A 16,566-nucleotide genomic window follows, 5' to 3' on the forward strand; every position below is an offset into this window, starting at 1 on the left:
AGGCTGTGCTCCGCGTGTCGCGCGGGCACTGGACCAATGACTGCCCAGGACAGGGGCATTTCCTGCGGCCCGCTCCGGCGGGGCGGGGCTCCCGGTCCCATGAGGAGGACGTCATCCGCCTGCGCCGGGCTGGTCTTACCCGGGCTGTGGGGCTTTGAACAGGGACTTGGAAAGGCAGGGCACCTTTCTGAGGCCAGAGCGGAGACGGTGGTGTGGACCGTAGGTCCGTCCTCGTGTCTTTGTATGAGCCTGACACCCGTCCCTCGTCCTCCGTAACGGGGTGTCACGTGAGCGCCTGCGGGGCGCGGGGCTCTCTCTCTGCAGCCCCGGCGCGACGCTGAGGGCCTGGGGCGCGTTTCACACTGGGGAAACTGAGGCTCGGGGTGCGACAGTCAGTCGAGGTCACCCCGCACTGGGCAGCGAAAAGGTGGCAACCCCTCGGCCGCTGCCCCACGGGCCCTGCTCTGTGCACAGGGCCCCATGATGGCGGCTGCGTGGACGGACCCCATATGGGTGAGTGGACGATGCTCTTAGCATTGCTGCCCCTCTGCTGCGGCGGCTCCTGGGCGCCTGCAGGCCAAGGATGCCCTTCGATTTCATTTCTCCTTGTCGTTTGTTGGCAGCAAGTGGCTGGCGTGTCCCTTGATCCGTAGTGCTGCATCTGTGGCGGATCTCGGGCGGTGCTCAGTCTGGGCACGAAGGATGAGAAGTGCTGGCTCCCTGGCTTACTAATCCTGCCCGCTGCCATGACCTGCAGGGGCCTACCCGTGCACCCGCCGACCTCCTCTGGCCTTTCGGGCTGTACCAGCCTGACCATGCTAGGTTCTCCTTCACCACCAGCCTTTGTCCCTGCACTGGCCTTTGCCTGGGATACTCCCCCTGTGACGTTTCAGGGCCTCCCTCTCACATCCTCTGGTCTCTGCTCGGATGTCACTTGCTTGGAGAGAACGTTCATAGCAGTTCAGCCGAAATGGGCCAGCGAAGTGAGACCAGTAACAGGAGAAGCGTGATAGCTGACCTCCACTCGTTCTTGCTGTGGGCTGACAGTCATAACCTATCACCTCACTTAATCCTCGGCTCCTCCGAGTTGAGTTGTATTGTTATTTCTCTTTTGCACAAGAACACCTTGAGGCTCAGAGGTTTAGTGCCCCAACTCACTGCAGCTCTTAAGTAGCAGAAACAACCAGTGTATTGAGCACCCCAGCCTGCATTTTTACTCTTTTCTCTACAAAAAGCAGACAGGGATACCTGGAGGTGACACCTGAAGTTAACTTTGTAAACCAAGCAGGCTTCCGTACAGGCCTTGGGCATGACTTGGGGATATGGCATTTTAGCAAGTGGAAATGTGTGGACAAAAAGGGTAGATTAGTTGTTTAAGGCGTTGCCAGAGTACCGGTGTGATTTCCATGGCCCCTCTATCTCCGTCTGCTGAGACATAACCATAACCCTGGGAGGGCCAGACTGTGGGTCATGTGCTGGATGTTCCATCATACTCTCACCCGTGACAGACACTGTGAGAGATCAAAGGCTCTTCTCATGGCCAAAGCCCACATTGTCCTCAGTAACTTCTATTTTCTGGGCCTGAAGTATTTTCTCCTCAGCAGTATGTGCTGTTGAGACTCAGGTGGTTGGGGTGGGGGGTTTAAGTTCCTTCATAGTTGCCAAAGCTAGAGGGTGAGGGGAAGACTCATGTAGGAAAAAGAAACAGTGACTCACTGTGGATTCTCCTTGGTAGTCTCTGAGGAGCAGAAGGCAGTGGGACCCAATCCAGGCCCTGCCACTTCCCAAGCAGGTGCCACCACCTTGGGTGATCGTCCTGTGAGGTGGGTGACGATGAGCTGCTCCTCTGCCTGTGTCCACAGAATTATGTTCAATGATGGCTGAAACGAGTGTGGCTGGGAAATTTTTTTGAAGTTCCTCACATCTTCATTGACTCCTTTACTAATGGAGGAGTGTCAGGATTATGCCATTAGACCCTAGACCGGAGGGACCAGAGGGACCTCAGTTCAGAGCCTGCTTCTCCTCATACCACATGTAAACTGTGGATGAACTACTGAAGGCCCCTGGACCTCAGGGCCCTGTCTGGCAGGAACGTGGTAATGATACTGACTTCACAGGCTGTGGCTAGTCACCCCAGTGTTTCTTTTACAAAGATTTTTTTCTTTAATTCTCATACTTTTACTGCTGGGTGAGAATTACTGTATTGATCCAGAAATTGAGGCTCAGAGAAATGACGTGAGGCTCCTAAGTTCACATGCAGGCAAGTGTTGATTCTAAGACGTGGGATTCAAACCTCAGGATTATGGCTTCAGAGCTGGGGACGTTCACATTAGCAGGACAGGAAGCGCATCGGCATGAGTCAGGCGCGCAGTGAAGATCGATGAGTCTGGGCTGCTCTTGCTGTAATTGTTATTGGTGCTGTTTTCATTATCTTTGTTACTCTCTCCCATTCCTGTGGCGTCTTAAAGCCCTTACCATTCCGTGCCTCACAGTCCACGTGGGAAGGTCCTGACCTCATGCCGTTCTCCACTGGCTCCCACGCAGGAGGCGCTGTCTCTCATGCTGCTGTAATCAGGGCAAAACAACATCTCTGCTCCCTTGAGTCCCGCACAGAGCTCAGACCTCAGGGGGTGTTTGGTCACTCTGTTCCCTTTCCATCGAGAGAAATGGGCTATGATTCCCATCAGCAGTCCCAGCAGCCCCAGCAGCCCCAAGACCAACACACTGCCTCTGTTTGACTTTTCAGATGCCTGTGACCTTCGATGATGTGGCCGTGACTTTTACCCGGGAGGAGTGGGGGCAGCTGGACCCAGCCCAGAGGACCCTGTACCAGGAAGTGATGCTGGAGACGTGTGGGCTCCTGGTCTCTCTGGGTAAGGCCTCCCTAATTCTGTGATGTGGGAGACCTGTCACCTCCTTCACTCTGCTCTCTGGCTCCAGGCCTGGCTGCTTGGAAAGGTCTCTAGAGCCCTCCCGTCCTCTCCATTTCAGTCATTTTCTAGACTCCTCTCTTCCTGCCTGCTCTCCTGTGTCTCATGGAGAGTTAAGCAAGAAACATAGTTTACTTTTGGTCACAGCCAAAGGAGAAGGGTGTGTTGGGAGAAAATGGGGTTGTCTCACAAAGCCTAAAGGCAGGAATTCCATCTGGGCCCCTTGAGGGACTGATACAGAAACTTAGAGAAACACAATTAATCCCTGCTTTGGGGGCTTTTGTCCTGGCTTCTCTCTGTGGGTCTGCTTGTGTCTTTGTCCTTTTACGGTGACTTTTTTCTGCCACGGCTATTTTGCACCAGTCCTTGCCATGTGAGGCCCCTTGTTCCTGTCTCTACTCCTTTTTATATGCTGATACTGTTTCTTTTCACTCCGTTAATTCTCCCAACATGCCATCCTTGGCAAATAAGGAAAATAGGGCCACTGCAGCAAGTCCCTCATAAAGATTAATCTCTTCACTTTAAAAGACACATCTTCATTGTGAAAAGCTCTCCTCTGCGTTTTTCGGTTTCTTTTGTGAAATGTTGGCCGGAATAGATGATATTTTATATTTATGCATGTGTCTCTCTTTGACTAAATTACCGTGTGCAGATTTTTTGTTCTTGGTGGTTCATGAAATGGCGTCTATCATCACTAAGTCTGCCTCTCCCCCGACCCCCCTTTCTTGAGGATTGACTTCTCCTGCTCACATCCCCCTCCCCCTCTCACTGCTTTAGCCTTCTTGGACTTAGGTTGCTGGCCCCACAGGAGTGTTTACTGTTTCCTTTTTACTCTAGTGCATAGGAGACCAGGGTCTTTTGTTTCTCCATATACACTTGAGAATCAGTTTGTTAATATCCACAAAATGACTTGCTGGGGTTTTGACTGGTATTGCACTAACTCTACAGATCAAATTTGGAGGAACTGATCTTGGCAATGTTGATCTTGGCAATATTGAGTCTTCCTATCCATGAACGTGAAATATTCCATTTATTCTTTGATTTTGTTAAGTGGAGTTTTGTAGCTTTCCTCATATAGATTCTATATATATTTTGTTAGATTTATACCTAAGTATTTCATTTAGGGAGTACTAATGTAAATGGTATTTAATTTAATTTAATTTATATTTTTAAGATTTTATTTATCTGACGCAGAGAGAGAGACAGTGAGAGAAGGAGGACATGCAGGGGGAGTGGAAGAGGGAGAAGCAGGCTCCCAGCTGAGCATTGAGCTCCATGCGGGGCTCAGTCCCAGGACCCTGGGATCATGACCTGAGCTGAAGGCAGATGCTTAACCATTTGAGCCATCCAGGCATACCCTCTGTTCTATTTCTGATACTAGTAATTTGCATCTTTTCTTATTTTTTCTTTGTTAGCCTGGCTAGAAGGTTATCAATTTTATTGATCTTTTTAGAGAGCCAAATTTTGGTTTTGTTGATTTTTTTTCTATTTTCTGCTTTCAATTTCATTGATTCCTGCTCTAGTTCTTTTTTTTTTTTTTGTAGTGTTTATTTTGCATTTAATTTATTCTTCTAGTTGCCTAAGGTGGAAATTTATATAACTAACTTTAGATCTTTCTTTTAAAAAAATATGTATCCTATTATAAATTTCCTGCGAAGCATTGCTTTGCTCCATCCCACAAATTTCACTAGGTTTTATTTTTGGTTTTTTAGTTTGTTTAAAGATTATTTATTTATTCATTTTTAGTAACCTGTACACCCAGTGTGGGACTCAAACTCGTGACCCCAGGATTAAGAGTCACATGCTCTTCCAACTCAGCTAGACAGGTGCCCCATATTTTTGTTTCCATTTAGTTCAAAATATTTTTTACTTTCTTGAGATTGCTTCTTAGACCCCTATGTTATTTAAAAGTGTGTTGTTTAATCTTTACCTATTTGGTGATTTTCCAATTATATTTCTGTTATTAATTTCTAGTTCATTACTCTATGGTCTAAGGGCAGATATTTTATGGTTTCTATTCCTTTTTTTTCCTTTCTCTCAATCATTAATGTTTAATTTCAAATCGTGTGTTCGTTCATTTCTATTTAAGCTTTGTTTTTTGCCTCCTCGTATTTCCCCCCTTTTTTTAATGATTTCTGTTCTTTTTAAAATTTATTAAAGTGTGTTTTTATGGCCCAGAATATAATCTATCATGGGAATGTTCCATGTGAGTTTGAGAAGAATGTGTATCTGTTTTTGGATGTAGTCTGCAGATGTCAGTTATAGTCAGTTAATTGATAGTATTGTTGAGTTCACCTATGTCATTACTAGCTTTCTGCCTTTCGGATCTGTACATTGCTCCTAGAGGAATAGTGTGATCTCCAACTTTGATGGTGGATTCATCTATTTCTTCTTGCCATTCTATCAATTTTTGCCTCGTGTAGTTTGACACTGTGTTGCCAGACACATACGGATTAAGGACTTTTCTGTCTTCTTTGCAAATTACTATATGTAATGCCTTCTTTATCCCTGGTAACTTTCCTTGCTTTGAAGTCTTTTCTGTTTGAAATTAACATAGATATGCTTGCTTTCTTTTGATTAGCATTAGCATATTTTATTAACATATTAGTGTATTTTTCTACATTCATTTATTTTCAACATGTTTGTGTCTTTATATGTACAGTGGGGTTTTTTTTTTTTAAGATTTTATTTATTTATTTGTCAGAGAGAGAGAGCAAGAGCGAGCACAGGCAGACAGAGTGGCAGGCAGAGTCAGAGGGAGAAGCAGGCTCCCTGAGGAGCAAGGAGCCCGATGTGGGACTCGATCCCAGGACGCTGGGATCGTGACCTGAGCCGAAGGCAGCTGCTTAACGAACTGAGCCACCCAGGCGTCCCTATAGTGGGTTTCTTATAGACAATCTATAGTTGGGTTTTGTTTTGTTTTTGTCTTTGTTTTTAAGATTTATTCATTTATTGGGGTGTCTGGCTGGCTCAGTTGTTAAGCGTCTGCCTTCAGCTCAGGTCATGATCCCAGGGTCCTGAGATCAAGCCCCTCTTTGGGCTCCCTGCTCTTTGGGAAGTCTCCTTCTCCCACTCCCGCTCCCCATGTTTCTGTTCCCTCTCTGTTGTCTCTCTCTCTCTGTCAAATAATATAAAATCTTTAAAAAAAAAAAAAAGAAAGATTTATTCATTTATTTTAGAGAGAGGGAAAAAACGAGTGGGAAGGGCAGAGAGAGACGGAGAGAGAACTTCAAGCAGAGTCTGCACTGAGCGCATGGAACCTGACACGGGGTTCAATCTCATGACCCTGAGATCATGACCTGAGCTGAAACCAACAGTCAGACACTTAACTGTGCCACCCAGGTACTCCCGGGTCTTGTTTTTTGATCCACTCTGACAATCTGTGTCTTAAAATGGAGAATTTAGAAAAACATTGATGTTCTAAGTGATGTTGATGTAATGGGATTAATATTTACCATGTTTGTCACTGTTTCCTATTTATTGTCCTTGTTCCTGTTTTTGTCTTCCAGTCTTCCTGTCTGGAATAAATCCTTCTCTTTACTCAGAGTACCCAGCCCCTCTGCCTACCTCAGACTGTCGATAATCAGGGATGCCATTTGTGAAACGGTGGAAACCAGGGTTTTTTAACCTACCAGGTGGGATGCCATCACTTGGGGAGTGTTTACAATCTGATGGCTAGGCTTCACCCCAGAGGTTTTGTGTAAATTAGTCCATGGTGGCATTCAGGTTCACCAGGTATGGCTGAGGCACAGGGAGGCTGAGTCCCCTGACTGTGTTAATTAGGAAGCGCCTTCAGGAGATAGGTCCAAACAGTGCTGGGATTCTATAGGCTGGAGATTAAAGGGATTTGGTGCTGTCGCTGGAGCCAGCACTGATGTCTGCAGTCTTTGGGGCACCATAATGATGTTTTATGCATTGGCTTCCAGGTCATATTTTGTTTGGATGGATGCGAGCAGCTTCATTATGAGGCTTCTCTAAATTCTGAAGTCCCCATCTAGATTGAGGGTTTCTTTCCTCTCACCACAATTTCCACAACCTTTTTCTGTCTCTTTGAACAGGCTGTCCTTTGCCCAAACCAGAGCTGATCTACACCTTGGATGACAGCCCAGAGTTACGGACATCGAAGAGAGGCCTCTCCCCTAACTCCTGCCCAGGTGGGTGCCAGTAGCGGATCCGGTCAGGGTCATAGCAGCTTGCAGACAGTACAGTGATCACTGCCTCTGGAATCTGTGGAAGTTTTATTGTTGTGGCCTCTCTAGAGGCTTAGGATCCATGAGCCTTTTAACCTGTGGTCCTTCTGCCCACCCTTTCCAGCCCTATCACAATCCCCAGTGCTCCTGTGGAGGTGTGGGGCCTGCTAGGTTATAAGTTCGGGCTCTTAGCCCTTGCTGCTTGGGACCCACAGCAGCCTTGTGGCCCTGGGGTGGGTGCATGGTCTCACTGTGCCTTTATGCATAAGCTCAGCCAGTGTAAATAGAGCCGCTCTAACAGGCGTAGTCCAGAATCTTGGTGGCTCAGCACATGAAAGTCTTTTTCTCACCAGCGACCGTGGAGTCAGCGTGGAGGTGTGTGCCACGCAGTTATTCAGGGATTCTGGTACCTCCTGCCATCCTGAGACTTGCACGTTGTTCTGGCATCTTCCAGGTGGCAGAGGGGAAATGGGAGAAGAAAGGAAGCTGTCATACCCATCTCCAGTCACACTGTTTCTCCTCACATTCCACCAACAAGACATCTGGCCCCACTTAAGCACCTGGGGCTGGAAAATGAGTTTGAGCTGTGTGTTCAAGGAGAGAACAAATGGTTCAGTGGGTGTAGTCTGCTGCACTCAGTCTCTTCCTGAGTCAGTGGGTTGTCTGAGAACGCACCAGATTGTGTGTGAAACTGGCTCACGCTGGCCCTGACCCACGGTGAGCGAATGGCTCAGCAAAAGTGAGCTGTTGGTGTTATTCACGTCGTAATATTAACCCTCATTAGTAATGATAGTACCTCAGACTTCCTTCTGCATCACCAGGAAGCAAGCTCTACCCTGTATTCTACCCTTTCTCGCCTTCTCCATCCACCCATCCTCAGACACTCAGACACTCCCTTGCTCCAAGTCCTTGCACCCCTTCTGTCTGCTTAACCTTCCAGCTAACGTTCAGCTTCCGTTTTGCAGACCTGGGTTGCTAAGGCCCTGGGGACATCTGGTGTGGTGACTGGCGCCTCTGCAGAGCCCAGCGCTCTCGCCTCTGGTGGTCCCTTGGGCTTTCATCCCGAGTATGTGTCTGTTTGGCCCCTTGGAAGGTGTTCCAAGTCTTCACGCTCGTCACCAGTCTCACATCTGTGAGTGTGGAAAAGACAGTTCGTGCCCAACATGCCTAAGAGGGAGCTCAGGATTCTTTTTTTTTTTTTTTTTTTTTAAGATTTTTATTTATTTATTTGACAGAGAGAGATCACAAGTAGGCAGAGAGGCAGGCAGAGAGAGAGGAGGAAGCAGGCTCCCTGCTGAGCAGAGAGCCCGATGTGGGACTCGATCCTAGGACCCCAAGATCATGACCTGAGCTGAAGGCAGCGGCTTAACCCACTGAGCCACCCAGGTGCCCCTCAGGATTCTGATTCTACTGCTCCTCCCACCTCCCATGCATGTCAGAAGGCCGACTACGACTTCAGATAACTCCTCAGTATCTCACCTCCACCAGCCCCTATGGTCACACATCCTGTCCATTTCCCATGAATGGCTCCCCTCCCCCCTCCTCCCCGAGACCCATTCCGACACTCCAGCGTCCAGGTTTTCAACTTTTGCCTGGGTGAGAGCTGGTCTCCCCGCATCTCTTGTGCGCCTCTCATCCGCCCCGCCTTCCCCACTGGTTCCCCCAGCCACGGATGGCTTGTTCCAGACCTTCACCACACCCCTCAGCCACTGATGTCTTCGCATATTTTCATGTCGAAAATAGTCTTTGTTCTTGCGTTGCTTGATCGCCAACCGTTACACTTTGATCTGAATCTCTCCTGTGTGTGACTTCCCTTCCCACCCCCCGGAGGAGGTCTTTCCCCCGACCATGGCAAAGGACCGCATGAGAGGCCAGAGCACACCTCGTCAGGGAATTGGCTTCTTTGCTGCTTTTCTGCCTCTTCTGTAACTTTACCTGTTCTCTGCTCAGCAGAAAAATACACTTGGTTGTGTCACAGAAAACGAAAGTAAATGAAAAAAGCCTATAACTCTCCAGTGTCTTCACACTGGTATCAACTGTTTCCCTGCATAACCCATCTTCTTGGAAAAGTTGTCTCTTTTTTAATTTTTTTTAAGATTTTATTTATTTATTTACTTTTAGATTTTATTTATTTATTTTCCAGAGAGAGAGAGAACAAGCAGGAAGATTGGCAGGCAGAGGGAGAAGCAGGCTCCTCTCTGAACGAGGAACCCAATGTGGGACTTGATCCCAGGACCTTGGGATCATGACCTGAGCCAAAGGCAGGCATTCAACTGACTGAGCCATCCAGGTGTCCCAAGATTTTATTTTATTTTATTTTTAAAGAATTTTTTTTTTTAAGATTTTATTTATTTATTGGACAGAGAGATTACAAGCAGGCAGAGAGGCAGGCAGAGAGAGAGGAGGAAGCAGGCTCCCCGCTGAGGAGAGAGCCCGATGTAGGGCTCGATCCCAGCACCCTGGGATCATGACCTGAGCCGAAGGCAGAGGCTTAACCCACTGAGCCACCCAGGCGCCCCTTATTTTATTTTATTTTTTTATTTTTTTATTTTTTTAAAGATTTTATTTATTTATTTGACAGAGAGAAATTACAAGTACACTGAGAGGCAGGCAGAGAGAGAGAGAGAAGGAAGCAGGCTCCCTGCTCAGCAGAGAGCCCGATGCGGGACTCGATCCCAGGACCCTGAGATCATGACCTGAGCCGAAGGCAGCGGCTTAACCCACTGAGCCACCCAGGCGCCCATCCCAAGATTTTATTTATTTATTTGAGAGAGAGAGAAAGAGCATGGGCAGGGGGAAAGGGAGAAGCAGACTCCCCACTGAACAAGGATCCTGACATAGAGCCCGATCCTGGGACTCCAGGATTGTGACCTGAGCCAAAGGCAGACGCTTAACAACTGAGCCACCCAGGTGCCCCAAGTTGCCTCATTCTTGCAAGAGATGTCTACACTTATGGTCTCTTCTTGTGCAAAAATCTTAAAAGGTCCGCTTGATGAATCATCGTGTGTGTATAAACTCATAACCACAACCTGTGTTAATATTTAGTGTCTACTGTGGTCTGTGGCTTTGCTTTCTGCAGTTTCAGTTACTTGCGGTCAGTTACGGTCCAGAAGCAGAGGATTGTTCTTCTGATGTGTCATTAGAAGGTCACCAGTAGCCTAATACTGTGTCACATGCCTATGTTATTCACCTCACTTCATCTCTTCGTATAGGCATTTTATCATCTCACAGCATCACAAGAAGGGAGAGTGCCGTATAATAAAATATTTTGAGTGAGAGACCATGTTTGTGTAACTTTTATTACAGTATTTGTTTTAATTGTTCTATTTTATTATTACTTACTTTTGTTACCTTTGTTAATCTCTTATGTGCCAAATTTATAAATTAAACTTTATTATAAATGTGTATTTATAATATATATATATATATATATATATATATATATATATGAAAAAAATAGTATATATAGGGTTGGTCCTACCCACAAATTCAGGGACCCACTGGGGTCTTAAAACAAATCCCCCACAGATGAAGGAACTACTGTACAACATTTCCAGCACCTCGTCAGGGTCTCATGCCTTCAGTAGCCCCTTCTGCTAGGTAATCCCTTTTGAGACCATTAGCATGAATTTGTGTTGACTTGGAACCCCACTGCATGGTGTCTTTGTGTCTGTCTCCTCTTGACCTTCGTTACATCTATGAGAATCTTTTCATATGGTTGCGTACAGTCGGAGTTTGTTCACTCTCGGTCTAGTGTGACATCTCATTGTGTGAAAAACTGCCAGTCGTTCATCCATTCCCCTCTTGGCGGGCATTCCTCTTGTTTTCAGCTTAATGCTGCTGAGAATATTCTTGTTAGGCGTCTTGGTGTAGATAAGCACTAATTTCTGTTAGGAACAGATACCAGTATGTTTCTAGTTCAGGTTGGCTTTATTGGAAAATGCCAGGCAGTTCTGGAGAGGCCGAACCCTTTCACATTCCCACCATTCACCTGTGAAAGTGGTGACATCGTTCTCTTTGTGCTTTGAGGCCCTGTGAGGGGGTTCCTCTGTACCACAGCACTAAAAATGTTCCTTATACGGTCACTGCTTTGCTCCTAATTTTCAAATACAGCAGCAACCATAGTGATGATGGGTAATGGCCCGCAATTTCCTGAACGATCCCCCAGTGGCTGGCAGTGTGCTGACCACTTTATAGGCATTTTCTCATTTAACCTTCAGGATAGTCTGTGAGGCAGAAACTGAGAGACGCTCAGTTTTTCAGACAAGGGATTTGAGATGGGAACAGCTAAGTAATTTGTTCAATATCAGCTCACTTAGTACAGGCAGGATTTGCACCAAGCGTTCAGCCAACACTCTGAACCTCTGTGCTTGTGAATTCATAATTCAGCAGGCTTCTAGATTGTGTTGTGAGCATCTGATCCTCCTGCGGTCTCCCCCGCTAATCTCCCAGGACCTCCCTTCTCTTCTTTTGGTGACTTTAATGTTGGCTCAGCAGGCATCTCATGGACCACTGTTTCTACTCTTCAGTACTCTTCCGGGTCAGTCCACGCATTCTGACACTGCCAGTTTATATGCTTGCTAATTAGGTCCCAGATGCATATTATTTGACTAACCCATAATAAAAATTTAGAGCTGACTTGTAGCCATGTTTTGCGCAGTATCTGGTATCCTACTGAATGTGGTTCATATATGAACATGGCAAATGCAGGATTTCACTTCATCCTCACAGAATCCTACAGCACAGTCTTTATTTCTGGCTTTACTTTTTAGGAGACAAAGGGAGAGCTTATGAAATGTGAGTGCCTTGCCAGGTGCTATGGAGCTCATACTGAGTTTTTGTGGGACTTGGGCCTAGGGTTTCTGTGGTTGGAGACCATGATCTTAACCATAACGCTGCTGTGACCTTTAATCCTTGCTTCGTGGACCTCAGGTATAAATTTTGATTTGTACCAAGCCAAACCTTGGCTAATGACACATTGTCTTCACTTCTCGCGCTCTCCCTGCCTGCAGAGATGACGCAACACCAACACACACACAGGTCGATGCACAAGCTCTTGTTTATTCCCTGGTCAATCTTTCTCCTCTCCTCTTCTTTCTCCTTCCCCTGCGGGGAAGTTCCCTTGCCTTATATAGGGCATAACAGCCAATCACAGAGGTGTTCACGTGAACAGGAGGTATCTGGGGCTCCTGGCAGTGGTGGCATACGGTGCTCATGTGACCAGCACGAGGTCACGTGTGGCCAGGGCGGATGTTTTTTAGGCTGTCCGTACTGCTCGGGCGCCATCTTAGCTGCGCGACCGGCGCCATCTTGGGGGCGTGACCCCAACAATCACTGATTCATGAATGACCATGATTAATTGATGTATTATTAAGTTGTCTGCTCATTCATTTCTTTTTGAAAATAATACAGTTAACATCACAGACAAGAATGAGTACAGTGCTCATACCAACAGTCTGGTCAGCGTGGATTGCTGTAACGAGAATACCACAGACTGGAGGATGAAACATTTATTTCCCACGGTTCTGGAGGCCAGAAGTTTAAGATCTGGTGTCTGGTGAGGGCCCTCTTCCTGGTTTGCAGAGAAGAGTCTCCTCTTCCATTCTCACGTGGCGCTGAGAAGACGCAAAAGCGCTTGTGTTTCTGCTTGTGAGGATACCAGTCCCGTGTCAGGGGCTGCACTCTTACCAGCCCCAACCTCTGGTGCCTTGCAGGTTCCCTGAGTCTTGGAAGACTCAGCCTTTGTTCATTCCATCAGCTAAGGCTGATATGGCTTTCCTGTTTTCTCTAAATGGCAATTTCTCACATTCCCTGTCTGGAAACCCTCACCAGCCTCTTCCCAGCTGCCGTGGAGGCTGCGTTGGGTTCCCTTCTGCTGGCCTCTTGGAGCATCTGGAGCATTCTTGCTTTGCGCAAACCCAGCACACACTGTGTCATTACTCTGTGTTCTTGTCCCTAGTTGCCAGACACTCTGTCCCCCAACTCTTCTCCCCCTCTGGGTTTCTGCTCAAAGGTTTTAAGAACTCAAGGTCTGAAAAGAAATTGCAAACTGGATTTTAGAGATTTGAAAACATGGCAGGCACAGAGCCATTGTTTTCATCTTTATTCCCACTGACATGGCAATTTTGTTTTTCTGTGTTGCCATCTCTAATAAGCCCGTCTGTATATTGTATTCCTTTCAGGTGACACCACAAAACCTGAGACCCCAGAGCTTTCCCTTTCTCACCTTGCCTTGTCTGAGGAAGTCTCGCCACAGGAACAAAAAGCTTAGCAGGCTCTGGGGGGCTCCCAGTTGGGGCAAGGCAAGAGTCAGGATTGGCCATCGGAAATGCTGGAAGGCCAGTTGAAACCAGGGATAGACCCCCAAACGGAGAAGCTCCCTGGGAACATGAAGCCTAAACATGATGGTTTAGGGACAGATGATGGTCTACACTCAAGGACTGTACAGCAGCTGATACCTGCAGGACATATTCTCCGCGGTTATGACTCACAGGGACTACTGAAAGATCCCTTGATTCACGAAGAGAAATGTCCCTATCAGTGTGAGGAACGACGGAAAGTGTTTACCAAGAATTGCTTTCTTGTGCGACATGAGCAGATTTCCACTGGAGCAAAGCCCTATGAATGCACCGAGTGTGGGAAAACTTTCAGCAAGAGCACAAACCTCCTGTAGCACCGCATGATCCACACAGGGGAGCGGCCCTACGAGTGCGCAGAGTGCAGGAAGGCCTTCAACCGCAGGTCACACCTCACGAGGCACCAGCGGATTTACACTGGAGAGAAGCCTTATAAGTGCAGTGAATGTGGGAAGGCCTTCACCCACCGCTCCAATCTAGTCTTGCATAACAGGAGCCACACTGGAGAAAAGCCCTTTGTGTGCAAAGAATGTGGGAAAGCCTTCCGTGATAAGACAGGTTTCCTCCGGCACCACATCATCCACACAGGAGAGAAGCCCTTTGAGTGCATGGAGTGCGGGAGGGCCTTCAACCGCCTGTCTCACCTCATGTGGCACCAGCAGATTCACACCGGAGTGAGACCCTTTGAATGCAATGACTGCAGGAAAGCCTTTTGCGACAGCACGGACCTCATTCAGCACTATGTCATCCACACGGAAGAGAAGCTGTACAAGTGCCTCGAGTGTGAGAAGGCCTTCTGCCGCCGGTCACACCTCAAGCAGCACCAGTGGAGTCACACTGGGGAGAAGCCCTATGTGTGCGGTGAGTGTGGAAAGGCCTTCACCCACTGCTCTACTTTCATCTTGCACAAAAGGGCCCACGCTGGAGAAAAACCCTACGAGTGCAAGGAATGTGGGAAAGCCTTTAGCAATCGATCAGACCTCATCCGACACTTCAGCATCCACATGGAGGAGAAACACTACGAGTGCACGGAGTGCAGGAAGGCCTTCAACCGCCGGTCATACCTCACGAGACACCAGCGGATTCACAGTGGAGAGAAGCCCTATGAATGTGTGGAGTGCGGTAAAGCCTTTTGCCAGAAGGCAAACCTCATTCGACATGCTATCATCCACACTGGGGAGAAGCCCTATGAGTGCAACGAGTGTGGAAAGGCCTTTACGTACTGCTACACTTTTATCTTGCACAAAAGGGCTCACATTGGAGAAAAACCTTTTGAGTGTAAAGAATGTGGGAAAGCCTTCAGCACTAAGAAAGACCTCATTCGACACATCAGCATCCACGCTGGAGAGAAGCCCTATGAGTGCATGGAGTGCGGGAAGGCCTTCAACCGCCAGTCAGGGCTCACGAGGCACCAGCGGATTCACAGTGGAGAGAAGCCCTATGAATGCTTGGAGTGTGGGAAATCCTTCTGCTGGAGCACCAGTCTCATCCGACACTCCGTTATCCACACCGGAGAGAAGCCCTATGAGTGCAGTGAGTGTGGAAAAGCCTTCAGTCACAGCTCTGTCCCTCACTCAGCATCAGAGGATTCATACTGGGAGAAACCCTGTCCGTGTAACCAAAGTGGGAAGACCCTTCACAAGCGGGAAGTCCTCAGTCAACCTCCAAGAGCTCCTGTTGGGGAAAGACTTCTTGAATGTAACCACTGAGGAAACTTCTTACTCAGAATCTGATCGTTCATACCAAAGAGAATCCCCTCCGTTTCCTTCCCGATGAGAAACTCTCTGTTGCAGGACATCATTTGTCATCTGAGGAGTCAGACGGGAAACTTACCCTATCTGGAGCCTTATCCTGCATCTGAGAATTCATCCAGGAGTGTGGTCAGTCATTCTCATGCACTTAGCATAACCATCAGCCACATCTTTCTCCTCAGTTTACACTGAAAAATTATCTCAGGGATATTTAAACAAAGGAGGAAAAGACATAAAAGAGAAAGAAATGCAAGCCTGGCTTCTCTCAGACTTCTGTTATAAGCCTGTGGCAGTGTTTTTCCTTATCTCATTTGGGAAAGGGGAGGATGTTGTTTCAGAGTTCACAGAGCCTTGTCCCCTCTTTTTTATGTATGTTTCCACTGCTGTCCATTGTCAGGACAGTTGGACATTTAACGTGTGCCTTAAAACATTTATTGAAATCCTTTGTTCTGCAGCTTTGTCTCTACCCTTGAGTAGCATAAGTCTTAATGAGAAATATAAAGGCTTGAGTTATGAAATGTTATATTGTAGGAGATAAAAATGTACATATGAATGGGCCCACTGTACAACACTCTTAAGACTTTGATTTGAGGGGCGCCTGGGTGGCTCAGTGGGTTAAAGCCTTTGCCTTTGGCTCAGGTCATGATCCCAGGGTCCTGGGATCGAGCCCCACATCAGGCTCTCTCCTCCATGGGGGGCCTGCTTCCTCCTCTCTCTCTTTCTGTCTGCCTCTCTGCCTACTTGTGATCTCTGTCTGTCAAATAAATAAATAAAATCTTTTAAAAAAATGGGACGCCTGGGTGGCTCAGTTGGTTAAGCAGCTGCCTTCGGCTCAGGTCATGATCCCAGCGTCCTGCGATCGAGTCCCACATCGGGCTCCTTGCTCGGCGGGGAGCCTGCTTCTCCCTCTGCCTCTGCCTGCCTCTTTGTCTGCCTGTGCTTGCTCGCTCTCTCTCCCTCTGTCTCTGGCAAATAAATAAATAAAATCTTTAAAAAAAAAAATCTTAAAAAAAAAAAAAAGACTTTGATTTAAGAAAAAACACACAAAAATTTTTTCATGTGAATTTAACAACCCACTACTTGTACTTGCTCTTGATCTACTTGTTTATTGTTTTTTTGTTGGGGTGATGAAGACGGCAGTGTAGCTATGTGACCTTCCCTGGTGAACCTGAATTCTTCCCTCTGCGGTTCCTAAGCTTCTCCAATCCTCCTCAGAGAGACTCTTCCCAAGTCCACATCAGTTGTTTTCTTAGGGATTGAATTAGAGCCAAAACAAAATAAAACTTGTAGCTAAATTAGCTTAAAAAAACCAAACATACAAACAAACAAACTCAGAAAA

General features: G+C 47.2%; 1 protein-coding gene across 1 annotated transcript; it reads left to right on the plus strand.

Annotated features, from left to right (window-relative positions):
• Positions 1–7: 7 nt before the first annotated feature.
• LOC116579359 (zinc finger protein 543-like) lies at positions 8–15,681 on the plus strand. The gene is given in 5 exon segments (XM_032324634.1): positions 8–513; positions 2,747–2,873; positions 6,989–7,084; positions 13,303–15,041; positions 15,043–15,681. Coding segments are annotated over 5 exon segments (2,205 nt in total). The 5' UTR covers positions 8–480; the 3' UTR covers positions 15,253–15,681.
• The last annotated feature ends 885 nt before the right edge of the window (positions 15,682–16,566 follow it).

This window comes from Mustela erminea, chromosome 19 (assembly GCF_009829155.1).
Source record: "Mustela erminea isolate mMusErm1 chromosome 19, mMusErm1.Pri, whole genome shotgun sequence".
In the NCBI taxonomy this organism is placed as follows: Eukaryota; Metazoa; Chordata; class Mammalia; order Carnivora; family Mustelidae; genus Mustela; species Mustela erminea.